The sequence below is a fragment of the Cuculus canorus genome, chromosome 4 (genome assembly GCF_017976375.1).
Source record: "Cuculus canorus isolate bCucCan1 chromosome 4, bCucCan1.pri, whole genome shotgun sequence".
In the NCBI taxonomy this organism is placed as follows: domain Eukaryota; kingdom Metazoa; phylum Chordata; class Aves; order Cuculiformes; family Cuculidae; genus Cuculus; species Cuculus canorus.
The window spans coordinates 1,729,229-1,756,346 of record NC_071404.1 but is presented as its reverse complement, the minus strand read 5'-3'; the positions used below and the strand labels follow the sequence as shown (position 1 = coordinate 1,756,346).

At 48.8% G+C, this 27,118-nt stretch overlaps 1 protein-coding gene across 3 annotated transcripts in view; it reads left to right on the top strand.

The window, feature by feature from the left end:
* Positions 1-27,118, top strand: part of EXOC6B (exocyst complex component 6B) — a 363,401-nt gene that overhangs the window by 219,349 nt on the left and 116,934 nt on the right. For 2 of the 3 annotated variants that reach the window (XM_054065132.1, XM_054065129.1), the window contains exons 16-19: positions 1,565-1,676; positions 4,388-4,522; positions 5,684-5,863; positions 16,354-16,383. In XM_054065132.1, coding sequence (XP_053921107.1) covers positions 1,565-1,676; positions 4,388-4,522; positions 5,684-5,863; positions 16,354-16,383 — 457 coding nt within the window. The remainder of the gene's footprint in view (positions 1-1,564; positions 1,677-4,387; positions 4,523-5,683; positions 5,864-16,353; positions 16,384-27,118) is intronic. The other variant, XM_054065131.1, reaches the window with a different exon arrangement.

Below are 27,118 nucleotides of genomic sequence, written 5' to 3'. Positions count from 1 at the left end.
TGTACAGTAACTGCACGTTTGCTTTCGTTCCTCCTGTCCATCCCTGCTTTGTAATCCGGCCCATTTGTCAGGTAAAACAGGAGAAGGAGCAAAAGGTCATGGCTTTGATTTACCGGGAGCCTTCAAGTTATTAACACTTCTCAACCTTCCAGTTGGAAACATTCTTTGCCCTCAGCCGCCTGTCAGTGCGCTGCCAGAGGTAAAGCCCCGTGATGTCAGGGCTAATGCAGGGCCAACAACAGATCAAAGGAGCCGTTCCTGGGGTGGGTTTCCAAAACCTCCTTCAGAAAGGAGAGGTCGCACGTTGCTGTCGTGCGTTTTGGAAGGGCAGGAGCTCTTAAGCAGAAATCCAACCCCTCAAACTTCAACAATGCTATGGTTGCAACCATCTGGCAAAGGACACCAATGCGTTGCAAGAACTTCCAGTCTGATTTATCAGTTATGCAGTTGGATGGGGCTTTGAGCAGCCTGGTCTAGTGGGAGATGTCCCTGACCATGGCAGGGGGGGTGGAATTGGATCATCTTTAAGGTTCCTTCCAATCCAAACCATTCTATGATTTAGTAAAAGAAAAGCAGTGAGACGGTTGGAGTGGGAGAATTTTGGGGATTATATTTGTTTTTCTTCTTGTTGTAAGGTGGGACTTGATCTCAAAGATCTTTTACAACCTAGGGATTCTGTGATTTTAGGTCTTTGATGAACACTTAGAACCCTCTGTTCCTCTCTTGTGAGACCTCATGTGGAGTATTGTGTTCATTTCTGGAATCCTCAACACAAAGAGGAGATGGAGCTGTTGGAATGGGTCCAGAGGAGGCTACAAAGATGGTCAAAGGGCTGGAGCACCTCCTATAAGAGGACAGGCTGAGGGAGTTGGGGTTATTCAGCCTGGAGAAGAGAAGGTTCCGAGGAGGCCTTATGGCAACCTTCCAGTACCTGAAAGTGGCTCCAAGAAAGCTGGAGAGGGGCTGTTCACGAAGGCTTGGAATGATAGGATGAGGGGCAATGGGGATAAACTGGAGAAGGGCAGATTTAGACTGGACATAAGGAAGAATTCCCAGAATTTCTACACCATGAAAGTGGTGAGGCCCTGGCCCAGGTTGCCCAGAGAAGTAGTGGCTGCCCCATCCCTGGAGGTGCTCAAGGCCAGGTTGGATGAGACTTTGAGCACTCTGATCCAGTGGGAGGTGTCCCTGTCCATGATTGGAACTGGATGATATTTAAGGTCCCTTCCAACCCAAACTATTCCGTGATTCTATGAACTCCAGCCTTGTGTGTAGGGTGGTGTCTTGGCTGTGTAGTTCGGTGCTGATGCTGAGGACACCTCCTACCTGTGCTGGACCAGCTTCTTCAAGCGGAAGGGCTCAAGGATGTCGGTTTAGCTGGTGTTAGTCCCCCTTCCATATAATCATGTGCACAGAAAGGTCTGAATTGTTGATGCTTTCGTCCCTATTTGATATGTTTGCACCTCTAAGCGGTGCATGGATGATGAGGGTTGGGGAGGAGAGTGGGTGATGTAGACTCCAGCTGGGTTTCTTTACAGATCTTTCTTTAAATTCCACTTTTCAGCTCCACTGAAGTTGATGATATGATTCGAAAATCTACGAATCTGCTGCTGACCCGAACGCTGAGCAACTGTTTACAGAACGTCATCAAGAGGAAAAACGTTGGGCTGACAGAGGTAAGATGTGCATCAAGAAGAGCCTTTTCTAGGGCAGAGTGACAGAAGGGAGATTGGTCCCTTGATGTTCCTTACAATACCTTCAGAGATGCTGGTTTGGAACTGGCAGAGAAGGACCTGGGGGTGTTGGTTGACAGTGGCTGAACATGAGCCAGCAGTGGCCCAGGTGGCCACAAAGGCCAACGGTATCTTGGTTTGGATCAGACACAGCGTGGCCAGCAGGAGCAGGCAATGATTGTGCCCCTGGACTCAGTGCTGGTGAGGCCACACCTTGAATCCTGGGGTCGGTTTTGGGCCCCTCACTCCAAGAAGGACATTGAGGGTCTGGAGCGCGTCCGGAGAAGTGAATGGAGCTGGAGAAGGAGCTGGAGAACAAGGGTTATGAGAGGTGGCTGAGGGACTGGGGGTTGTTTAGTCTGGAGAAAAGGATATATCTATATCTATCTATATCTATCTATCTATCTATCTATCTATATATATCTGAATTAAAGTATAAGGGCTCCAAGGAGCACTGAAGAAGAGCCAAGTGCCAACCATGAGAAGATGGTGGGGTGGACCCCATCTGTAGATGATGTTTGAGGTGTTTTCAGCGCATCGATACAGCGAACTCGGTATTTTTTGTGCATGAAGTTATGTTTCTGGAAAGTTTAATGCCTGTGAATCGTGGTTATTTGGGAAACGTGTGGTACCCAGCGCAGTTTGGATGCCTTAGTGGGACCTCTTTGTGATGGTATTAATGAGTAGATGTTAATAGACCTGCAGTTGTTGAATTGACTGGACTGTAGAAATGTGTCCTGGACGCAAAATACCCAATGGATGTGAGATTTGCTGAGTTCAGGGCGTTTACAGCATCTGTGTTGACACATGAAGCTTCCTCGGTCCTTTATCTCACAGTCTGGAATCTCTCTTTTCCTTGGGGGTAAATTCCTCTTCCCTCCTGCTCCTCCCAAGACTCTCCTCACGAAGAGGAATGCAACACTGTCCGTCCCCTAAAGGATCTTATTTTACTGCTGGTGCAAACATTCTTACATTCTGATTGAGTGTGAGAAGGACAAACCCAGTGTGATGGTCCTCTCAACCGCTTTGCCCAGTTCAGTTGGTGTAGATGTTCCTTGGCATCTTCCACGTCAAGTGAAGGTATTCTCTTTGGGCTCAGGGTGGCTTCCTCGCGTGCTGTGGAGCTGAAGAAGGTTTTGGTGAGCACGTAGCATGACTTGACCTTAAAATAAAGGTGTAGCGTGTGCAGAGACTGGATTTCATCTCTGAATCCTCTACATCTCGCTGAACGGAGGTTGTAGCAAGGTGACTGTTGGTCTCTTCTCCCAAGCGATAGGTGATGGGACAAGAGGAAATAGGCTCAAGTAGCACCAGGGCAGGTTCTGATTGGATATTGGGGAAAAAATTCTTCACTGAAAGGGTTTGTGGGTGGTGGCAGAAGCTGCCCAGGGAGGTGGTGGTGTCACCATCCCCTGGAGATGTTTAACAGATGGGTAGGTGAGGTGCTCAGAGATGTGGTTTCGTAGTGAACAGGTACGGTTGGGCTTGATGATCTCAAAGGTCTTTTCCAACCTAGGGATTTTATAATTCTGTGGCACATACGGAAGATAATGATAGGTATGATAACCAAGAAGATACCAGGGGTGAGGTCTGCTGCTCACCCACACCGCCCTCGGACGAGTAAAACCTTGTGGTTTCTTTGTTAAACTCCTTAGTACGACGTTGTTTGGTGTCACTCAAGACCATGGGTTAGTTAGGGTTCATTAGCAGCCAGAATTCTTGTGATGTGACACGGCTTTTCTTTGTAAGCCTGTTGTGTTTGAGCTGTGCTGAAACGAGCCCTGCGTGACAGGTGAATGTAGGAAAGGCCTTAACAAAAATAACCATTTGTGGTATTAGTGGCTGTCATGGGAAATGCTTCCCTCCTAAAATTAGCTTTTATTTAAGTTTCTGATGTTGTTAAAGGAGGAGAACCTTTGAGCGTGGAGCAAAGCTTAGTGTGTTTGTATACTATCAGCTTTTCATGCCAGAAGTTCTTCTAAATGTGCATCCCTTCACCTGGCGTGTCCCTGGCATCGGGAGCACCGCCTTCACCATCTCTGCTCTCGTGACATCTCACCTGGAGTCCTGTGTCCAGTTCTGGAGTCCTCAGCACATGAAGGACATGGAGCTGTTGGAGCGAGTCCAGAGGCGGCCATGGGGATGATGGGAGCGCTGCAGAACCTCCCGTAGGAGGACAGGCTGCGAGTGTTGGGGTTGTTCAGCCTGGAGAAGAGAAGGCTCCAGGGAGACCTTAGAGCAGCTTCCTGTACTGAAAAGGGCTCCAGGAAAGCTGGGGAGGGGTTCTGGATCAGGGAGTGCAGAGATAGGATGGAAGAGGGATGGTTTTGAGCTGCAAGAGGGGAGATTGAGATGAGATCTTGGGAAGAAATGTTTTCCTGTGAGGGTGGGGAGGCCCTGGCCCAGGTTGCCCAAAGAAGTCGTGGCTGCCCCATCCCTGGAGGTGCTCAGAGCTGGGTTGGATGGGACTTGGAGCAGCCTGGTCCAGTGGGAGGTGAAACAACACATGGCAGGGAAGTGGACCTGGGTGATCATTGAGGTCCCTTCCAACCCAAACCATTCTATGATTGAATGATCTTTAAGGTCTCTTCTGACCCAAACCATTCCTTGCTTCTATGATTCTACCTTTCAATCCCTTTTTTTTGCCTTTTCAGCTTGTACAGATCATTATAAATACGACCCATTTGGAGAAATCCTGCAAATTCCTCGAAGAATTCATAACCAACATCACTAATGTTCTTCCAGAAACTGTCCACACTACAAAACTGTACGGGACTACAACCTTCAAGGTGAGAAGGGCTGGTTGAGCCACCTCCGGAGAGGTGGTGTTTAGTTGAAAAGTATCTGCTTTCGAAGCCCGTGTATGTATCTTTGCACTCCCTTTGGCGTTATCTCAAGGTTGGCAGAAACTGCTGGACTTCCCAGTCCTAAAAGCTTTAAATCTTGACCCGACAAAGTCCTCCCGGATACTTTATATGAAATCTCGAGGCCATGCTTGGGTGAACTTTGGAGTTTCTGAATTGTCTCCTGGAGCTGGAGAGCAGGAGATTGGGAAAAATGGTGAGGACCCCAGCAACGGTATGGAACTGGTTGGGCAAGGTTTGCTCTTGGGATAACTCTGCAGGAGATTTAAGGCCCCATGTCCACATCCAGTCCATTTGTTGTCCCTTTAGGCGTCGTGTATCTATTTGTCCTAAGGTTTTCCGATATTAGTTGCTCTGAGGCCAGGCTGAGAGAGTTGGGGTTCTTCAGCCTGGAGAAGAGAAGGCTCCAGGGAGACCTTAGAGCAGTATCCAGGACTGAAAGGAGCTCCAGGCAAGCTGGGGAGGGGCTCCTGATCAGGGAGTGTAGGGACAGGACAAGGGGAAAAGTTTCTGGGCTGAAAGAGGGGAGATTGAGGTGAGATCTTAGGGAGAAATGTTTTCCTGTGAGGGTGGTGAGGCCCTGGCCCAGGTTGCCCAGAGCAGTGGGGGCTGCCCCATCCCTGGAGGTGTTCAAGGCCAGGCTGGATGGGGTTTGGAGCATCCTGGTCCAGTGAGAGGTGTCTCTGCCCATGGCAGGGGTTGAACTGGGTGGGCTTTGAGGTCCCTTCCAACCAAAAGCAGTCTATGATTCTTCTTTCTGGCAGGGAGGTTTGTGTGGCTCTTCTGTAGCCCATACCCACACGCAGTTTGGGTCTCCACCTTTTTCCATCTGGGATGTTCCTGTCTCATCTCTCTTCCATCCTGTACTAGATTTGTCCTCCTGGTTGCATCACAGGCAGACCCCAGCTTGATCTTGCCTCCCACTGACCTGGTGGCTTCCATCTTTCTACTATGAGCTAACCTGAGGCTGGTGCAGCCCTGTAGTCATCTAAGGGTGCTTTGTCTTGTGCTACCTAAAGGGGTACTATCTGGGTCAGGATGTGTTATGGAGACTCCCATTCCATGTGATGTGGTCTTGTTTCCCAGGATGCCCGCCATGCTGCTGAGGAGGAGATTTACACTAACCTGAACCAGAAGATAGACCAATTCTTACAGTTGGCAGACTACGACTGGATGGCCATGGAGCCGGGCAGCAAGGCTAGCGACTACCTTGTAGACCTCATCGGCTTTCTCCGCAGCACGTTTGCTGTGTTCACTCATCTCCCGGTAAGTGATTTTCAGCAATTTGCTTTCTTTTTCCATCCAAGGAGCGCGCGGGCATTTGATGGCTCTTTGGAAGTGAATGGTTCCTCAAGCTTCACGGGGCGTGATGGAAGAGAGGGGCCTTGTAGGGTCAAGCGTTGTGAAGCAACAAATTATATTTAAAGCAAGCTATTTCATGTGTTACTGGAAATTGGGCTTCAATGAGGGTCTTTCCGAGCATTTGTAAGTCTGCTTTTATGTGAGCGAGGGCAAAACCACAGTCCACCACGTAGGAGTAGGATCATAATTCACTGGGCACCTGTATTTTAGGCATGTCAGCTTTCAGTTTAAGGCATGTTCAAGATGGTTTTCAAGCGATTTGAATGTGTTATTGAAACTGTAGACGCACTTCCAAATCATAGAATGCTTTGGGTTGGAGGAGACCTCAAAGCCCATCCAGTTCCAACGTCATTGCCATGGGCAGGAACACCTCCCACTAGACCAGGCTGCTCAAAGCCTCATCCAACCTGGCCTTGAACACCTCCAGGGATTGGGCAGCCGCGACTTCTGTGGGCAATCTGGGCCACGCCTCACCACCCCCATCGTGAAGAATTTCTTCCTACTGTCCAATCTAAATCTTCCTCCTTCCAATTTAAAGCCATTCCCCTTTGACCTATCACTCCAGGCCCTTGAAAATGTCCCTCCCCAGCTTTCCTGGACCCCCTTGCAGTACTGGAAGGTCTCTGTGCGGTCTCCTCGGAGTCTTCTCTAGGCTAAACAATCCTACCTCTCCCACCCTGTCCTCATAGCAGAGTTCCTCCATCCCTCACATCATCCACGTGGTCTCCTCTGGACCTGTTTCAACAGTTTCATGTCCTTATGTCCAGTTCTGAAATCCTCAACATGACTTCAGGTGGGGTCTCATGAGAGTGGAGTAGAGGGGGAGAATCGTCTTCCTTGCCCTTCTGGCCACAAAATATCAAGTTACTGGTTGCCTTACATGAAAATGCTGCTCCACATTGGAAGGCGGCACATAAAATGATAAGAATGGTTTGGGTTGGGAGGGACCTTAAAGCCTACCCAGTTCCACCCCCCTGCCATGGGCAGGAACACCTCCCACTGGATCAGGCTGCTCCAAGGCCCCATCCAACCTGGCCTTGAACACCTCCAGGGATGGGGCAGCCACAGCTTCTCTGGGCAACCTGGGCCAGGGCCTCACCATTCTCATAGTGAAGAAATTCCTCCTTAAGTCCAGTTTATCCTACCACCACAAGCCTTTGTGAACAGTCCCTCCTCAGCTTTCTTGTAGCCCCTTCAGGTACTGGAAGGTCACCAGAAGGTCTGCCTGAAACCACTTCTTCTCCAGGCTGAACAACCCCATCTCTCTCAGCCTGTCCTTGTATGAGAGGTGCTTCAGCCCTCGGATCGTCTTTGTAGCCTCCTCTGGACTTGTTCCAACACCTCCATCTCCTCCTTAGGTTGAGGATTCCAGAACTATGTTTCTTTCTTTTCTCTGGTGTCTAAATTACGCCTGTGTTTATGCTGCTGTTGCCATCAAACAATGTATTTTATGTTGGGTTTTGCAGCCGGCTGACTCGCGTCCCGTTGCATAGGAAAAATATGACCATCGGGGAGTTTTATTTTTGCTCAGACAGCTTTTCTTCCTATAAATAAGATTTGTTTGGAGCTGTCTGGGTGTGAACGTATGGCTATCTTCAGTCAGCGGGTGTTTGGAAATAGCAGATCTACTGCACAGTACATTTGTCCTTAAAGCAATTTCCGATTTTCTTCTTTTTGGAGTTATTTGTTTCTTGTCAGGGGGTGCAGGATTGTAGAACAGTCGCATACAGAGGGCACCTTTCATGAGCTTCGAGATATATGGGAAGACAGAGTAATAACACACAAAAGCATTTCCTTAACTCCGTTCTGCTCGGTTGTGTCACCGTGGTTGCTCTACTGGAAGGATGTTCAAGCACTTCAGAGCCATTTTCAGTGGTGTTACAGCCCCCGGACTTCATAGTCTACTGCTTGGCTCGTGTCTTTGGCTTTGGCTGTCACAGCAGGAAGGCTTGGTAGCCAGATCTGCTGTGGATGGAGAAGCCACCAAAAGAGAAATGAAAGTGGCTTTGCCAGCTCTGTATCTGGAGGAATCATGGAATGGTTTGGGCTGGAAGGGACCTTTTGTAGCCTATCCAGTTCCAACCCTCCTGCTGTGGGCAGGGACTCCTCCCAGTGGATCAGGTTGCTCCAAACCCCATCCAACCTGGCCTTGAACCCCTCCAGGGATGGGGCAGCCACAACTTCTCTGGGCAACCTGGGCCAGGGCCTCCCCACCCTCATGGGAAAACACTTCTTCCTAAGATCTCATCTCTATCTCCTCTCTTGCAGCTGAAAACTCTTTACCTTTGTCCTGTCCTCAAAATCCGTGATCCAGATCCCCTCCCCGGGATTCCTGGAGCCCCTTTCAGTCCTGGAAGCTGCTCTAAGATTTCTCCAGAGCCTTCTCCAGGCTGGATAACTCCAACTCTCTCAGCCTGTCCTTGTATGGGAGGTTTTCCAGCCCTCGGATGACTTTCATCTCCTCCTCTAGATCCATTCCAACAGATCCGTGTCCTTCCTGTGCTGGATCTTTTAGAGCAAGTCCAGAGTAAATAAAAGTGGCTTTCCCGGTTCTCTGTACTTGGAAGTCTTCTTGAGGAGAAGATGCTTTTTTAGCTCTGTTACCACTGTAACCAACTTCTAAATCGCATCTTGTTTCCTTTTCATAGAGGTTGGAATTACTTTGGTTGATGTTCTTGTTCAGGATGGGTTGATTGCCAAAATGTCCCCTCTGTGGGGTGCTGTGAGCGGTGCAGCTGGTGGCCATGGAGCAGGTGACCTCTGTAGGTGTTTGGAGATGGCTGGATTCCTTAGCTTCTGGTTTCCTCTGTAAACACTGGAGATGTGGCTGCACAGCGGTGTCACCTGGAGTCCACTTGTACAAATGATCCTGGGATTACTTAGACAGGAAAATAATAGAACTAGACAAGGAGATTGGTCTCTCCAACAGAGCATGAAGCAGGAGAGATGAGGATGGGGAGAAATGCCCGCGATGATTTATGAGGTGGACCTGGAGCGATTTATCTTCCTTAAATATTAATGTTTTCTTTCGGAGTGACTCAAAATTGGTTTTGGTACTGGGGTGGCAATGAAGCTTAGGAAGGGGCTGGAGAACAAGGGTGATGAGAGGCGGCTGAGGGACCTGGGGTTGTTTAGCCTGGAGAAAAGGAGGCTGAGGGGAGACCTCATCACTGTCTACAACTGCCTGAAAGGAGGTTTGAGCGAGGAGGGTTTTGGTCTCTTCTCCCGAGTGACAGGTGACAGGACGAGAGGGGATGTCCTCAAGTTACTCCAGGGCAGGTTCAGATTGGACATCAGGAAAAATGTCTTCATGGAAAGGGTTCTGAGGCCCTGGCAGAGGCTGCCCAGGGAGGTGGTGGAGTCCCCATCTCTGGAGGGGTTTAAAAGTCGTGTAGATGAGGTGCTCAGGGACCTGATTTAGTAGTGGACAGGGACGGTTGGACTTGATGATCTCAAAGGTCTTTCCAACCAAGCGATTCTATGAAAGCGAGAGGGGTTTGAGAAGGAAAGGAACTACCTCCGGGAAGTGCGAATGATTAGTAAATGAAGGCATTGCAGGATTGCTAGTGGCAAGGTAGGGCTGTTTCTATGCTACTGGTCTTAATCCAACCCAGCTCATTAGCACCATAACGTTATGATCTACTAGGAGTTGCTGCCCTTTTTGTAATGAATATCACAAAATATTATAGTAGCCTTTTCCAGCTATAAAATCGAGGGTTTCCAGCTTGCCAGTAGCTCACAATGATAAAGAAATGGCTTTGTATCATAGAATCAATTGATTGGAAAGAGCTTTGAGATAAGAGTCCAACTGTACCTGTCCACTACTAAACCACATCCCTGAGCACCTCATCTACACGGCTTTTAAACCCCTCCAGGGATGGGGACTCCACCACCTCCCTGGGCAGCCTCTGCCAGGGCCTCAGAACCCTTTGGTGAAGACTTTTTTTCCTGATGTCCAGTCTGAACCTGCCCTGGTGCAACTTCAAGCCATTCCCTTTCATCCTATCTCCTGTCACTTGGGAGAAGAGACCAACACCCACCTCACTACAACCTCCTTTCAGGCAGTTGTAGACAACAAGAAGGTCTCCTCTCATCCAGCTTTTCTCCAGGCTAAACAACCCCAGGTCCCTCAGCCGCCTCTCATAACCCTTGTTCTCCAGCCCCTTCCTCAGCTCCATTTCACTTTTCTGGACGCACTCCAGCCCCTCAATGTCCTTCTTGGAGTGAGGGGCCCAAACCTGAACCCAGGATTCGAGGTAGAGCCTCACCAGGGCTGTGTCCAGAGGGACAATCCCTTCCCTGCTCCTGCTGGCCGTGCTCTTTCTGATCCAAGCCAAGATGCCATAGGCTGCCTTGGCTACTGGGGCCACTCCTGGCTGACGTTCTGCCTCTGTCAACCATCCTTGGAGAGTGGAGCATCTTCTCCTTCCTAGAACTGTCCTCCAGGCGTAACCATCCCTTCCTTCCTCTTGTGTCCTTTGCTTGGAAATGCCCTTGTCCTCCAGAGGAGGTACTTATGTTGACTGAGTTTATGTTTTTAAAAGAAGTGAGAAGCGCTCTCACAATATTTGAAGAGGTTTTTAGAAGAAAAGAGTTGCAGTCTGAGGAGATGACTAAGTGGCAGGAGCTGAGCTACTCATCTGCCTTTTGTCACAACAGTAATTACACCTAAATAAAACCTTCACCTGCTGATCAAAGAAACTCAGTTTGGACATGTCAGCTGTTACTGCTCTAAAATTAAGCCAAGAAAAAGTGCTGTCGTGGAATAGAACGGAGCCGAAAGTCCTGAGCCTGCAAAAATGCAGGTGGCTCCTTCACTTGACTGGTGTGAGTAATCCCATTGTCTCAGATGGGGCCACTCATCTGCAGGAAACCTTTCTGGGGTCAAGGCTCCAGGTCGCCGCAAGGCAGATCAAGTGGCCTTGAAGGGTCCAGTTGACACAAGTCAACTTTTTGGAGAGGAGGAGAGATGCTGAATGAGCTAAAACGTGACTCCGAGGAAGGATCTGAGGTTTGTGTTTCTATTTTTTTGGATACCTGAGGCTGAATTTTTCCTCTCTTTACTGTAGTGAATTGTGGAATGGTTGAGGTTGGAATGGATCACTGGAGGTCGTAGAATCATGACATTGTTTGTGTTCGAAGCAGCATTTAAAGGTCCTCTAGTCCAACTCCTGTGGAATGAGCAGGAGCATAGAATCATAGAATGGTTTGGCTTGGAAGGGACCCTAAAGATCAAGTTCTAACCCCCCTGCCATGGGCAGGGACACCTCCTGGTGGATCAGATTGCTCAAAGCCCCATCCAACCTGGCCTTTGAACCTCTCCTGGGATGGGGCAGTCACAGCTTCCCTGGGCAACCTGGGCCAGGGCCTCAGCATTGTCATTTTGAAGAATTTCACAGAATCACTAGGATGGAAAGGACCTCTAGGATCATCGCGTCCAACCATTACTATCTGCCACACAACCACGCCCCTGAGCATCTTATCCACCCGTCTTTTAAATGCCTCCAGGAAAGGTGACTCCACCCCTCCCTGGGCAGCCTCTGCCAGTGCCCAATGACCCTTCCTGTGAAAATTTTTTTCTGATGTCCAACCTGAACCTCCCCTGATACAGCTTCAGGCCGTTCCCCCTTGTCCTGTCCCCTGTCCCTTGGGAGAAGAGCCCAGCTCCCTCCTCTCCACAACCTCCTTTCAGGCAGTTGTAGAGAGCAATAAGGTCTCCCCTCAGCCTCCTCTTCTCCAGGCTGAACACCCCCAGCTCTCTCAGCTGCTCCTCGTAAGACGTTCTCCAGCCCCTCACCAGCTTTGTTGCTCTTCTCTGGACACTCTCCAGAGCCTCAACATCCTTCTTGTGTTCAGTTCTGTCCCCTCACCACAGTACTCAAGGTGTGGTCTCACCAGTGCCGAGTACAGAGGGAGAATCACCTCCCTGGACCTGCTGGTGACCCCATTTCTGATCCAAGCCAAGATGCCATTGGCCTTCTTGGCCCCCTGGGCACACTGCTGGCTCATGTTCAGTCGGCTGTCAACCAGCACCCCCAGGTCCTTCTCTTCCGTGCAGCTCTCCAGCCACTCTCCCCCCAGTCTGTAGCACTGCACAGGGTTGTTGTGCCCCAAGTGCAGGACCCGGCATTTGGCCTTGTTAAACCTCATGCCATTGGTCTTGGCCCAGCAGTCCAGCCTGTTCAGATCCCTTTGGAGCCTCCCTACCCTCCAGCAGATCCACACTTCCACCCAGCTTAGTGTCATCCGCAAACTTACTTGTGGTGCGCTCAATGCCTTCATGCAGGTCATTGATAAAGACATTGAACAGAGCTGGACCCAGTACCGAGCCCTGGGGAACCCCACTTGTAATTGGCCTCCAGCTGGAGTTAACTCCATTGACCACCACTCTCTGGGCCATCCAACCAGTTTTCAACCCAGGAGATTGTGCGCCTGTCCAGGCCAGAGGCTGACAGTTTCTGAAGCAGAATGCTGTGAGAAACTGTGTCAAAGACTTTCCTGAAGAAGACTCCATCCACAGCCTTTCCCCCATCCAGTAGTTGAGTCATTTTGTCATAGAAGGTGATCAGGTTAGTTTGGGTTAGATCTGCCTTTTGTAAACCCATGTTGACTGGGCCTGATCACCCGGTTCTTTTGCATGTGCTTCATGATAGCACTCAAGATCACCTGTTCCATGACTTTCCCCGGTATTGAGGCCAGACTGCCAGGCCTGGAGTTCCCTGGGTCTTCCCTCCCACTCTTTTTGGAGATGGATAGAACATCAGCCAGCCTCCAGTCCAGTGGCACTGCCCCAATCGGTCAGGACTGCTGAAAGATGATGGAAAGGGGTTTGGGAGGCACGTCCCTCAGCTTCTTTAATACTCTTGGGTGGATCCTATTTCTTCCTAATCTCTCACCTAAATCTTCCCTCTTCCAATTTAAAGCCATTCCATCTTGTCTTGTCACTCAAGGCCCTCGTTATAAATGCATCCCGAGCTTTCCTGGAGCCCTTTCAGCTACTGGAAAGCCATGATAAGGTCTCCTGGGAGCCTTCTCTTCTAGAGGCTTAACCCTAGTTCTCTCAGCTTGTCCTCATAGCAGAGATGTTCCAGAGATATCTTCAACTGGCTCAGGTTGCTCAGAGCCCCATCCATAAAACAACATCATAGAGAAGAATAGTTTGGGGTGGAAGGAACTTTGAAGGTCATCTAGTTCTAATCCCATGCCATGGGCAGGGACACTTCCCGCTGGATCGGGCTGCCCGAGGTCCCATCTAACCCAGCCTTGAACACCTCCAGGCATGGAGCAACCACAACTTCCCTGACCTGGAATGTTTCTAGGGATGGGACATCTGCTGTTTCTCTGGGCAACCAGGTCATCTGGTCCACCCCCGTGCTCAGGGAGGGAAAACAATGCAGAGCAAAGCGTGTTGCTTGTGGAATGGTATGAAGAGTCTCCAGTTTCTCCAGTCTTCCAGGAGGAATAATGATCTGTATTTGTTCCTTTAGAACATTGGAGTAGATGTTGTGGATAATGGTGGGAAACGCTTGGTGTTAGGAAACCCTGGAATCCATTTGGGTTTGGAGGCTTTGCTTTGAGGACATGGAGCTGCGAGATGCTGAGGGCACGCTGGTGGAGACCAGCGAGGGGAGGCAAAGTTCACAGCAAATGGGGTTTTGGTACATTCCTTCTCTGTGTAGGATTTTCATGGTGGTTTTTGAGCCACAATTGGAAAATGCTCTACTAAGCGCCCAAAAAAAGGTCTCTGAGCAAATAACCCGCTGGTGGAAATCAAAGCATAATTAACATTTTGGCTTCTTGGCTGCCCTTTTTCTGTGTTAACCAACAAGAGTTGGTTCCTGCTGCTGCTGAGCTCATTAATATGGGATGCTCAGACCTCCTTGAAAAGAAAATACATCTTATTTTTAAAGAAAAAAGGAGCGGAGGGTGTATTTTAGATGGAAAAAAAAAAAGGTGATTTCTGGTTTTCAGCACCTAAAGGGCCACGGCCTCCAAAAATTACCATTTCCAGGTTTGGACTTTGTAAAGAATGGCTGAAAAAAAAAAGCTTTTTTGTCTTTGATGGCCGATTGTTGGTTTTATTTCTTGTTAGACAAGTTAATGTAAATCGCATTGACAGGGCTACTCCAAACACACTGATTTGTTGACGTTAAGCTGCTCGGAGATGGAGGGTTGTGTCAACACCTACAGGGAACTGTCAGGTTAACAAAGCAAGGATGTTTTCTTGGGGGAGGGGACCCGACTTGGGGGGGGAAAGGAAAGGGGGGAGGGTTGTTTTTATTTGAAGTTTCCTTTAATCCTCTGTTAGTCTTGTATCTCGATAACCTCCTTTGGAAGGTAATCAGGGTAGGTCAAGAGGTGATGGTGACCTGGGAAGGGGAAGCAATCTTTCAGCGATGGAAGGCCCGAGCGGTTCAGTGGGAACTCCCTACAGAGGGATTTTTAGGTTGGAAGGGGCTTTTTTTTCCCCTCTTTTGTGCTTATATTTGTCAGATGGCAGGCACGGATCTCAGCTGGAGCCGCGCAAACTCCGCGGCCGCTCTGGGTTTGTCTTATTCACCGTCTTGGCATCTCATCCCGGTTCCAGATAAATATTGCAGCTATCACGGCTTGGGCTGTGGTAAAAAGATCTTTAAAAGTGTTTATTTGCTTTATAAAGAGAATGATTGCTGATTTTTATTTTTTTTTAAGTAAAAAAGTCACATTCTTCTAGTACTTTATAATATCTCTCTCTGGGAGATCTTAGAGCAGCCTTCATGCACCTGAAGGGCCCAAGGAAAGCTGGGGAGGGACTTTCTATGAGGTCCTGGAGCGGGAAGACAAGGAGGAATGGCTTTAAATTGGAAGGGGGAAGATTTAGGCTAGACATGAAGAAGGAATTTTTCACATTGAGGGTCATAAGACCCTGGCCCAGGTTGCCCAGAGAAGTTGTAGATACCCCAACCCTGGAGCTGTTGAAGGCCAGGTTGGATGGGGCTTGGAGCAACCTGATCCAGTGGGAGGTGTCCCTGCCCATGGCAGGGGTTTGGAACTGGATGGGCTTTGAGGTCCCTTTCAACCCAAACTATTCTATGGAAAGGCAAGGCACTGCGTATGGAAGTAAAACATCTTAATGTTTGCACCAACTGCAGTCTTGACCACATTGGGAGACCCAAGTGAAATGTAACCTTCATGAAAACCTCGTATGAGCACCAAAGACACCTTTAGATTTGCGTGAGTCTGGACTGTGCTTAGATAACACCCCCTTGCACTTGGAAGAGCTGAGCAAATCTTGCTGGAGCTGCTACGTGCTGTCACATAGACTTATCACATGGTTTCTGTTGGAAGGGACCTCAAAGCCCATCCAGTTCCACCCCCTGCCATGGGCAGGGACACCTCCCACTGGATCAGGTTGCTCCAAGGCCCCATCCAACCTGGCCCTGAACACCTCCAGGGATGGGGCAGCCAATTCTCTGGGTAACCTGGGCCAGGGCCTCCTCAACCTCATCGTGAAGAGTTTCTTCCTAATGTCTCATCTAAATCTTCCCCCTCCTAATTTAAAGCCACGATGACTTCAGCTGCAAGGTGGTTGTTTGAGAAGCCTTTGGTACCCCGTGTCCTTCAGGAATGAGGTGTTAATTGCCTCTCAGATGATCGATCCCAGAGCAGTCTGGTTCCTCAGGTTAGAATCATTGAATCATAGAATAGTTTGGGTTGGAAGGGACCTTAAAGCTCATCTAGTTCCAATCCCTCTGTCATGGGCAGGGACATCCCACTAAATGAGGCTGCCCAAGGCCCCATCCAAGAGGTTATTAAATGAAACAAGGTTTGTGGGGAAAGACAAGCAACTCTTATGTCCAAGAGCCCTATGAAGGAGATAAGATGGAGGAGAAGGACCATGACGTCTTGGTGCTTCAAGCCAGAGGGATGTGGCAGACACCGTTTCTCTGGGCAACCTGGGCCAGGGCCTCACAAGCCTCATAATAAAGAGTTAATTCCAAAGATCTTATCTCAATCTCCCCTCTTTCAGCTTAAAACCATTCCCCCTTATTCTCTCCTTGCACTCCCTGATAAAAAGCCTCTCCCCAACTTGCTAAGATTTGACATCCATTGCCTCTATCTTACAGGTGGGAAAACTGAGGCTCGTGGACATTGATGTATTGAGCGTATTTAATTGTGGTAAAGTTCATCTTGTGATACCTTTATTTCTTTGTCATCCTCATTAGACCAGGTTCAATGAGCCCATATTTTGTGGTTTTAACCCTCCGCCAGCTGCTCCGCTGGTGCCTCGGTTGAAGCGTTGATGGGTTTTAGGCACCTCTGGGCGATGATAGACCTGTACCTCTCTGCCTTTCTCACTGTTGCTTTGTTCTCTTCTGTGTTTGACTTTCGACTCCCTGTGTTGTCCTCTGTAGGGGGATGTAGATGTCCACTCTACCATGTCGGTGAGTACAAGACTGCGTGTCCTGCGCGTTTGGTCTGCTCTGCTCGCACCTCAAACGTTAAAGGGCAAGTTGAACCAGAAACGGTCTTGGAAGGACAAAAGGGAGAAGGTAGAGTAGATGTTTAAATCAGTGGGATAAAGAAAAGACCGGAAGGGAAGGCTTGTCTTCTAGGCAGGTTGCTCGCAGTCATGTTGTTACAGTAGTGTTGCTAAATGGTTGCTTTTAGAGCATGTTGCATTTAACTGGCTCCTTGTATCCCTCCTGCATCCCTCAACGTGCGGAGAATTAGGAGGAAATGTCCGTTGTTAGGGAAAGCACGATGGGGTCTTCAACCTCTGCTTGAAAAAGAAAAGATCTTTATGAAATCCCACCTCACTCCCTGTGTTTTGTTCAGGCAAATCCCCCATGGGGGTTTCCGCTTGGTGTTCTTCCTGGTCTAAGTACTCCGACCTAGCGCTTGGACCACTAAGCCTTCCCTCCGGCTGGTGTGCTCGAACAGTATTTTATCCAGAAAATAGTGTGAGTTCTTCTTGTCTTCTATCTTCCTCTTTGGATGTGGGCAAAATTAGCACAAAGAAAGCAAAGCGGACCTTTTGGACCTACCTTCTGGTTCAACAAACCCCTCTAATTGTCGTTATTTCTGCTTGTTTCTGTGGATAGATTGCAAACAAAGTGCTCTCAAGCTACCTTGTTTCTTCTATTCCCATGTCTGCAAGCCAAGGCGCGTGCAAGCAACGTGTGCCGTGGTGGGTTTTGTCGGTGCAGCCCTTGCTCGGCATGGTTGCAAGCGTGAGATGTGGCTGGCGTGGAGGTGTAGCCTCTACCCTAGCTTCTGCTTTTCCGTCTTTAACCTTTGCTCTTTGTTTTAATGCTGAGCTGCTGTGGTAGCATTGATATTTCATGCCGCGGTTGGATGCTTGTACCCCTTTTCCTGGAAACTGAGCGTAGCTAAGCCTTGAATCTTTGCAGGCTCCGGGTACCTGGGGGTTTCTAAGTCAACATCAAGGTCTCAAATCAACGTCAGCTTCTGGAAAGAAAGAGCTTGTTGAAGCATTTTGAGGCCAGCTTCCACCAAAGCCACAACTTGGTTGCTGGGAGGGCTGCAGGAGCTACTCATGATGCCATGATGGGGATGCTTTGGGCATCTCCCATGACTGTGGATTTCCAAGAGTGGGGTTGAATATCACCCACCCCGCATGGTGTCCTTGGGGCGTACCCTAAGCAAGAGAGATGCCAAAAAATGGTCTTGCCTCTGGCTTTTCAAGCCTTCCAACCATTTTGAAGCCAGATGTATTTTATTCCTTTAATTGAATCCAGTGCCGAGACAGCTGTGGAGTCAGCGTCCCACGGAGAGGGTTGCATTAGTTTCATTAAGGTAAATCAATGAAAAATAATACCTGGAGGTCCCCTGGAAAGGGTCAGGAATGGAGTAATCCCTTTATATGGCGGGTTGTTGCTAGCCTGCTCTTAGTTGGTTTTGTTCTTAACTGTGACGGATCCTAATTTTCTTTTTAACTCCTCTAACTTTTGGTTCTCCAGGTAGTGCCTATTAATCGGTGGAAATAAATTGTTAATCTGTCTAAAAGCGGTTGAAAAATCTGATTGCGTGAAATAGCAGAACAAAGGAGGAATTGTAACATAGCTTAAAATGTCTGGTGGGAAGTAGTTGTGGCTAATCCTGGAAGTTATTGCTGTTGTAGATAGAGTTGCGTGTCAAAAAAAATAAGGAGTGAGCTGCCTGGGACGCAGACGTGGATGGGATATGAGCAGTGTCCAAAATCCTCCCTGTGTCATAGAAACATGAAACGTTTTGGGTTGGAAGGGAACCTAAAGCTCATCCAGTTTCAACCCCCTGCCGTGGGCAGCAACACCTCCCACTGGATCAGGTTGCTCAAAGCCCCATCCAACCTGGCCTTGAACACCTCCAGGGATGGGGCAACCACAGCTTTTCTGGGCAACCTGGGCCAGTGCCTCACCACTCTCAGAAGAGAACGTTTCTTCCTAAGATCTCATCTCAATCTCCCTTTTTTCACTTGAGAGATATTTCCCCTCGTCCTATCCCTGCAATCCGATCAAGAGCCCCTCCACAGCTTTCCTGGAGCCTCTTCAGGTACGAGAAGGCTGCTGGAAGGTCTCCCTGGAGCCTTCTCTTCAGGTTGAACAACCTCATCTCTCTCAGGGACGTGCTCCACAGAATCATAGAATAGTTTGGGCTGGAAGGGACCTTAAGGATCGTCTAATTCCAACCCCGTGCTATGGGCAGGGACATGTGCTCCCACTAGATCTGGGTCCCAAGGCCTCAACCAACCTGGCCTTGAACAACCTCCAGGGATGGGGCATCCATAACTTCCCTGGGCAACCTGTTCCAGGGCCTCCCCACTCTCATGGTGAAGAATTTCTTCCTTATGTCAAGAGTTCTTCCTTATGTCAAGCCTCAGATCGTCTTTGTTGTCCACGTCGTATGCTCTTCAGAGGGCTCCCTCTGCTCTCCAGAGATGATCTGAGTCTCCTGGGGGATCACTCAGACCAGCTTTCCCTGAAAGCTGAACAAAACGTCCTTAAAATGAGTGGAGGAGATGGGCTGGTGACTGGAGCAGCATTCGCGTGGCCGTGTGGTCCTGTCCTGCCCTCCTCGCTGTGGTCTGTTAGCTGGGCTTTACTTTTCTGGTCTTCTCAATTGTCTCCAAAATCCCAACTCCTTCCTAAAACGAAGGAGTCGAAACAAGAACTAATGGTTGCTTTAAATCAAGGAGCAGAACGTTCAAATGGGTGGATTTAGCGTCGCTGGCTGGGGAGAAGGCTGACCTCTGCTTAACCCGGGAGCGCTGGTTAACTCGAATCCGGGTAAGCCAAGTTATCTTGTAATTACATGGTTTTCTTGTCTGCTTTCAGCACTTTGAAAATTCATTGAAGCGAAAGCGCTTGGTCCCATAAATCCTTTAAACCAGGCTGTGCGTGCTTCCCTGGGTCTTGCTTCCCTTTGTGGAGTCACCTCGACGTGGCTTTGATTTGTATTTTACGAACTTCGATTTATCAACCTGTTTTGTGCTTCCTTTTGCGTGCCCAGATGGACGCGAAGAGTCAGATGTGCCGTACGGAGAATTTGGCAGCTAAAAAATCCATCCGCAGCAGAAGGAATCCAAACTTTCCCTTCCAATGCTGCTTTCCCTTCCAAAAACCCCACAAGAAGTTGAAGTATAGGTTTTTCCGCATCCTCCCTCCCACCTTAGGTTCAAATTTAAGTGAAACCGTAGACTTTGCAATTAGCTGCTTCCGTCTTATTTTATCTGCTGGCAACTTGAAGTCTTGGAAGGTGCTTCTGTTAAGTTGTAAGCTGCAAAGGAACATTGGTGAACACCATATCTGCTTCGAAAGCCCCCAGATATCATTAAGTTATGGAGTAGTTTGGGTTGAAAGGGACCTTAAAGCCCATCCAGTTCCAAACCTGCTTTCATGAGCAGGGACACCTCCTACTGGATCAGGTTGCTCCAAGTCCCATCCAACCTGGCCTTGAAACACCTCCAGGGATGGGGCAGCCACCGCTTCTCTGGACAACCTGTTCCAGGGCCTCCCCACCCTCAGAGGAGAACATTTCTTCCTAAGATCTCATCTCAAATCTCCCCTCTTTCAGCTGAAAACCATTCCCCCTTGTCCTGTCGCTGCAGTCCCTGATCAAGAGCCCCTCCTCGAGACCTACCTGCCCTAGAGGACCCCAATGTCCTTTGGGGTCCCTGTACAGAGGTCACTTGAGTTGAGGTCGCATGGAGAAGTTTGTGGAGCTCATGCCCGTCATTCGGAGCAGATCGCTGTGTGACGGCAGTTGAGTGTTAGTGGTGTGGTTGAAGTGGCTGCAAGGACCCATCATTTTGTGACCACCATAGGGTTGCGCGTAGAGATGTGTTCGCCCTGGATCTTGTACTCTAGCTTGAAGGTAACAGCAAGAAAGAGAAGCAAAGCATATAAAATCATTTTGGTCAGAAGAGACCTTCAAGCCCATCTAGTTCATCCCCCTTGCCATGGCCAGGGACACCTTCTATTGGATCAGGTTGCTCGTAGCCTCATCCAGCTTCGTTTAAAAGAACAGATCCTATGGATTTCTTGTGATCGCTGTGGTCTTTCTTCATTGGGTTTCCTGAAGGGCATAAGGAGATGAGGGTGGGGAGGCCATGGCCCAGGTTGCCCAGGGAAGGTGTGGATGCCCTCTCTCTACAGGTGTTCAAGGCCAGGTTGGGTGGGGCTTGGAGCAGCCTGGTCTACCAGGAGGCATCCCTGCCCATGACAGGGAGGTGGAACTGGATTTTCTTTAAGGTCCCTTCCAACCCAAACCATTCTATGATTCTATGAGCGAATTAAGAAAGATAACAGTAATTTCCACAGATGTCACCATCCATCTTTTTCTTCCCTCTTGTTTTCATCTATAACGTCTGAATACTGAAAATATAAAATCAATATATGATTCAGTTTATATAAAAATGTAAAATGAGTTGAAGCTCCCTACACCGCTTGTGTTGGTCACTCCATAATCGGCTCCGCTTAGAAGGAAAAATATCTCACGGATTGGGCGTTGACAGCTCACGGAGTGGAAATGGAGTGGGCGATTGGGTAGTTTCTGTTTTGAGCTCATCTTTTTTTCCAGTCTGTTCAACATCTGGGCCTTAAGTCATGCGTTAGTTGGGTTTGCAACAGGCGGCCGTACGTCACGGCAACGTGTCGACCCTTCCTTCGGCATCTCGGCAAGGAGGAATCTGCGTAAGCAGGGAATCCGGCCCACCCTTACGCGTGCGAAGGGTGAGGAACCCTTGGTGTCAATGTGCTGGAGGACTCCGCCATGAGGATGAGTGTTTTGTGCTGTGCTCATAGCCTGGAGATCTTTCTCCCTTTTTTTGTAACAGCAGATTAGCATTTCGTAGAATCATGGGATGGTTTGGGTTGGAAGGAGCCTTAAAGATCATCCAGTTCCAACCCCCCTGCCATGGGCTGGGACATCTCCCACTGGATCAAGCTGCGCCAAGCCTCGTTCCTCCTCTTTAAGTCTTCCTGCTGCTGCAGTTGGCAGATACTTTGCCCCGATAAATCAGCCGAAGGAAGCGTGGTTTGAGCTCTTCGTTAGGGCAAAAGAGAAGGAAAAAAAAAAAAATCTGTATTTAATCAACTTTTTGTTTCCAAAATGGCAGCTGCTTTGTATTTAATGGAAAATCAGACTCTTCCCAATGGAAAGAATGTTATTCCCAAAGTGAATACAAAAGAAAACAAAAGCCACAAAAGAGGAGGATGAAATATGTCATTTATCCGTTTTTTAATTCGTGTTCGTTCCAGTTGCGGAGCTGTGCGCTGCGATCGGGGTCGGGCTACGGCTCTGCTTTGTGTCAAGCTAACTTGGAAAGTCTCAGCCTGTGGACACAATGACCAGGACAGAACCTCAATCCCTGTCAGGAGGCATAAGTAGGACCAAGAAAAATTAAGGTTGCTTCTTGTGTACATACAGAGACTCGTTAAACGCAGATTATTTATTGTTTTAATTCCTTTGCGGGCTGAGAGTAGGGACGTGGTCTACTGGTGGACTTAGCAGGGCTGGATCGTTGGTTGGACTTCATGATCTTAAAGGTCTTTTCCAACTGAAACCATTCTATGGGTGTAAACTGGAGAGGGGCAGATTTAGACTGGACATTAGGAAGAATTTCTTCACCATGAGAGTGGTGAGACACTGGAACAGGTTGCCCAGGGAAGCTGTGGCTGCCCCATCCCTGGAGGTGTTCAAGGCCAGGTTGGATGGGGCCTTGGACAGCCTGATCCGGTGGGATGTCCCTGCCCATGGCAGGGGGTGGAACTAGATGACCCTTAAGGTCCCTTTCCAAGCCAAACTATTCTATAATTCTATCTTATGAGATGTCTCCGCTGTTGGGGCACCACATTTCGTCCTTGATGCCTCTTGTTGCAGGGTCTTGGTGGTCTTTCCAGACATCAATGGTCTTTGTGGAGACCAAAATAGCGAGCATGGACAGAGGAGAAAATTGACGAGCATCAAAGCCGATCCCTTGTCCAGCTGGTCCATGGGTTGCCATCCTCTCCAAGGGTTATATCTACAGCACTGTCCTTTCTCAGTCTGCTGCTCATATTTGCTTGGAGTGTTTGCTCTAGAACACATTTAAATGTCAGAAATCAATAATTTAGTACCAGGTGGAGGCTGCTAAATGGCCACTGTGGCAACACCAGTGCCTTGGGTTTGTGCCGTTCTGTTTAGGGTTGGCTCCTGCTGCTGGGCCAGGGGTGTTGAGCCACACCGTGGAGGTATCTTCTTGCTTGGTTGGAGCACCTCCCATACGAGGACAAGATGAGAGAGTTGGGGTTGTTCAGCCGGGAGAAGAAAAGGCTCTGAGGAGATCTCATAGTGACCTTCCAGTGGCTGAAGGGGCTACAAGAAAGCTGGAGAGGGGCTGTTCATAAAGGCTTATGGTGACAGGATGAGAGGGAAAGGGGATAAACTGGAGAGGGGCAGATTTAGATGAGACATAAGGAAGAATCTCTTCATGGTGAGAGTAGTGAGGCCCTGGAACAGGTTGCCCGGATGAGTTGTGGCTGCCCCATCCCTGGAGGTGTTCAAGGCCAGGTTGGATGGGACCTTAGGCAGCCTGAGCCAGGGGGAGGTGTCCCTGCCCCCACGGCAGGGGGTTGGAACTGGATGATCTTTAAGATCCCTTCTGACCCAAACTAGTCTATGATTCTTCTCGCTTTGAGCTGTAGTAAGATGCTCTGTCCACGTATTTAAGGTTTTTCATGAGTTTTGGTAGCTGCTTCCCTGCCACTGCGCCTCCTGGTCTCCCCATACCGGTTCTCAGCACAAGAACGCGGCGTGGACATCCACAGTGCAGCTTGGGCAGTATTTAGAGAGCGGGTAGATGGGGGCTTTTCATCATTCACTCTTTAAAAAAAGAGGGTGAGGTAAAGAAAGTAAGAAGCAACAAATTCAGAATGGGAATTTGATGCCATAGGCTGAACCTCCAGCCTGGTGGGACAGTCGTGGTCAGATGGTTACATGATTAATAGGGGTGTCTTCAGTTAAATCAAGTGGATAATAAGGATTAAGCACATAGTTCCTTGTGTTTCTCAAAGCATGATGCCATCGTGTGACTGACCTGGACTAGCAGGAGTGCTTTCTACCACACATCTCCGGTGTGAAGGTCCATGCACAGACCTCTGAAGCATCTCAGGAGGCCAGAGAGCAGCTGGATGCTCCAATGTAGGTGCTGCTTGTTTTGGAGGGACCAAGCTCTGCACACAATTGTTGCCACGCTATAGACTTATAAAAGTGGTTAATTAAAGCTCTCCTACCACGTGTTTGCGTGGTGTGCAAGAAAATGGGTGCAGATCTTGGAATCCTCTCTTTCATAGAATCATAAAGTGATTTGCGTCAGAAGGGACCTCAAAGCCCATCCAGTTCCAACCCCTCTGCAATAGCAGGAACACCTCCCAGTGGATCAGGTTGCTCAGAGCCCCATCCAACCTGGCCTTGAAGACCTTCAGGTTTTCTGTTTGCATATTGAGAATGATGATCTGACCTTTCTGTTGAACCAAGACCCAACCTCTTCTTCGTAGTCAAGAGTTGCCGTCATCCAGTGGACTGGTCCCGGTACTCTTTGCTAACTGGCCCTTTTGCTCTTGACACGGGCTCTGGGCTGTTGATGATGCTACTACTTGGTTCATTGTTTCAGCTGGGATAGTCCCAAGTAAGGCAACATGCAAAGATCAGGTAGTTTGTAGCTCCTTTGATCCTCTCCATGACCTAATCATTGAATCATGGAATCGTAGAATGATTTGGGTTGGAAGGGATCCCGAATATTATCCAGTTCCAAACCCACTATGGGCAGGGACACCTCCCACTGGATCAGGTTGCTCCAAGCCCCATCCAACATGGCCCTGAACATATCCAGGGATGGAGCAGCCACAACTTTTCTGGGCAGAGAATTTCCTTGGGCATTTTTGCCTATATAAAAAACACCCCACAGCTTCCCAGCGTTGCTGCAACCTTCTGAGCTTCTACAAAAAGACCTCTGCCAGGATGTGTGTTTATGTGCCTCTAGAAGGTTCAAAGAAACCACCCTGTGCTTGGTTGGAACAGCTGCGTCCCAAGGTACTTCCCTTTGCTACCCCTTGCCCTTCCTTCTATTTATTTATTTTTCTATTTAAGGAAATAAAAGTCTCAAGTAGATGTCACTTGTTGACTCTGACAGCTCAACGCGAGGGGGAAACTTCATAGTCCTCTACACTGTCTTATCTCGGACCCTTTTACATCCTTGATCCCATGATTCTGTGTGGTTACAATATCCACGAGCGGTGCTTTTCGTGTTGGGTGTATTTGCTGCCGCTCTTAAGCAAAGACATGGAATTTGTAGACATTAAACCCCTTGATGCCCGTGTAGAAAACCATTACCATGGAGGTAATTGCTCCATAAATTGTCATTTGCTCAAAGACCAAAATAAAACCAAACCCCAAAGTCAGAGTGAAATAACATTCTTTATAAAAAAAAAAGCCAAGTGGTTTCAGATCCACCTGTGGGAACTGGTTGTGATCATCACCTCCATGATTTGGTTTTGTAAATTCACAGAATCGTGGAGTGGTTTGGGTTGGAAGGGACCTCAAAGCCCATCCAGTCCTGCTCCCTGCCATGGGCAGGGACACCTCCCACTGGGTCATATTGCTCCAAGCCCCATCCAACGTGGCCTTGAACACCTCCAGGGATGGGGCAGCCACCACTGCTCTGGGCAACAGGAGAACATTTCTTCCTAAGATCTCATCTCAGTCTCCCATCTTGCAGCTTCAAACCATTCCCCCTCATGCTATCCCTGCACTCCCTGATCCAGAGCCCCTCCCCAGCTTTCCTGGAGCCTCTTTCAGTCCTGGAAGCTGCTCTAAGCTCTCCATGGAACCTTCTCCCGGCCGAACAACCCCAACTCTCAGCCTGTCCTTGCAGGAGAGATGCTCCAACCCGTTTTTGCTGTGCTTCTCTGGACAAGAAAGCCTTGAGCAGAGCCTTCCCTTCAGCCAGAATAGCCTCCAGCTGTTGACCGGAGGCATCTTCGACACAGCCAAAGTTTATTTTTTGTGTGGTGAGGATAATTGCCGTATTTGGTTTTTTATCTTCCCACCTTTTCTATTTGTCTGGTTGCCTCCGAGCTTCTGTTGGGAGTTCAGCTTTGCCGCCTGGTTGTCTCGCTGCCGTATCTGTGACAGTCTGGTTTCCCTTTAATGCTCAAAATAGAAGAGAAGTGGTAAATGTTTACTTCAGAAAATGATATCCCATTGATTTTTTTTACATACCTGGAAGCCAAGCACTTCATTATGAGGTTGAAAGCAATCCTGTGTCAGGCCAGGTGATGGTGACCTTCCAGGGGTGTTGAAACAACTGTTCTTTTTGCAGTTCAGGTGCCGTCAGCTTTCCAGCTGAAGTGGGTCTTTGCGCAAGGTGGATTTCACTTAAAATTAGTTGGCACTGCTTTAAGGTGTTGCTTCTGATAGGTTTGTTATGGTGGACCTGAGATGTTTCAGTGGTGGAAGGTTCTTGCACCAAGCTATTGCGTGATAGGGATGGTCATAGAATCATGGAATCATTAAGGTTGGAAAAGACCTCTAAGATCATCCAGCCCAACCCCACAGTGCCTACTAAACCATGTTCTGAAGTGCCACCTCTACATGTTTATTGAACCCCTCCAGGGATGGTGACTCCACCACTTCCTTCGGCTACTTGTTTCAATGCTTGCCCGATGTCATAGTCATGGGAAGACGAAAATCCCAGTTTCACTCAGAAGAGGCTATGACAGTACCTCCTTGGTGATAATCTGTTTAAATCTAGTGATTTGTTAATGGCACCAAAGGTTCTTCCGTAGGTGACTTCAACGTGCCCTGCTCCCTGTCCAGTCAGGTGTAGAGGGGAGGGGAGGAACGCAGCAGAATGTTGATCCTCCTAAACCACAAACTGCTGTTCATCAGGTCACTGCTGGCACAGCAGATCCTGGGCAAGAAGAGGCCTTTCCTGTTCTGGGTAAAGCAAGGCACGGATGCCTGTCCTGTTCCCTGTGAGGAGCAGGATGGGTTTTGAGGCTGTTGACCTGAATGCGATGCCATTGGCTGTTCCAGTAGGTCCCTGCTGTGTGTTGAATCCAAAATGCCTCCCTCAGACATGATGCATGAAGTCGTTGCTTCTTCTTTCATAAGTTTGGCCATGAGGAAACCTTTGATTTTCATAAGTTTGGCCATCAGGAAACCTTTAACCCAAGTAATATGAAGACCTGATGGAGTTCCGAGGCTGGGGAGCATCCCTTTCCCCAAGAGTCATTGCTGTGTGCTTAGGAGCCCTGGCCCACAAGCGTTGCTCATCTCCAACCTTCTCTTGTTGGCTGGAAGGTCTTGTTCTTAGCAAATTTCAGAACCTTATGAATGTCAGCTCGGAGCTTGGTGCCAGTCGCCTCTTTCCAAGTCCATAAGTCAACACGTTGACTTCATTGTTTGGGTCCTGAGATGGCTTCATGGAGATCAGATATGGAGCTTGATGGTAGCTGAGATCAATAAGCAGTGATTGCACATCTGTCACCTCTCGTGTTCCACATGGGTCACATCTAATGCAAAGCGACACAGCTCAACCCATAGCACGTGCCCTGCTGGAAACCAGGAACTGCTCCGCTCCCATCCTTCTTCCGTAATGCAAACCATTTGGGGAGGAAAATGGGATTTCTTCTGCTT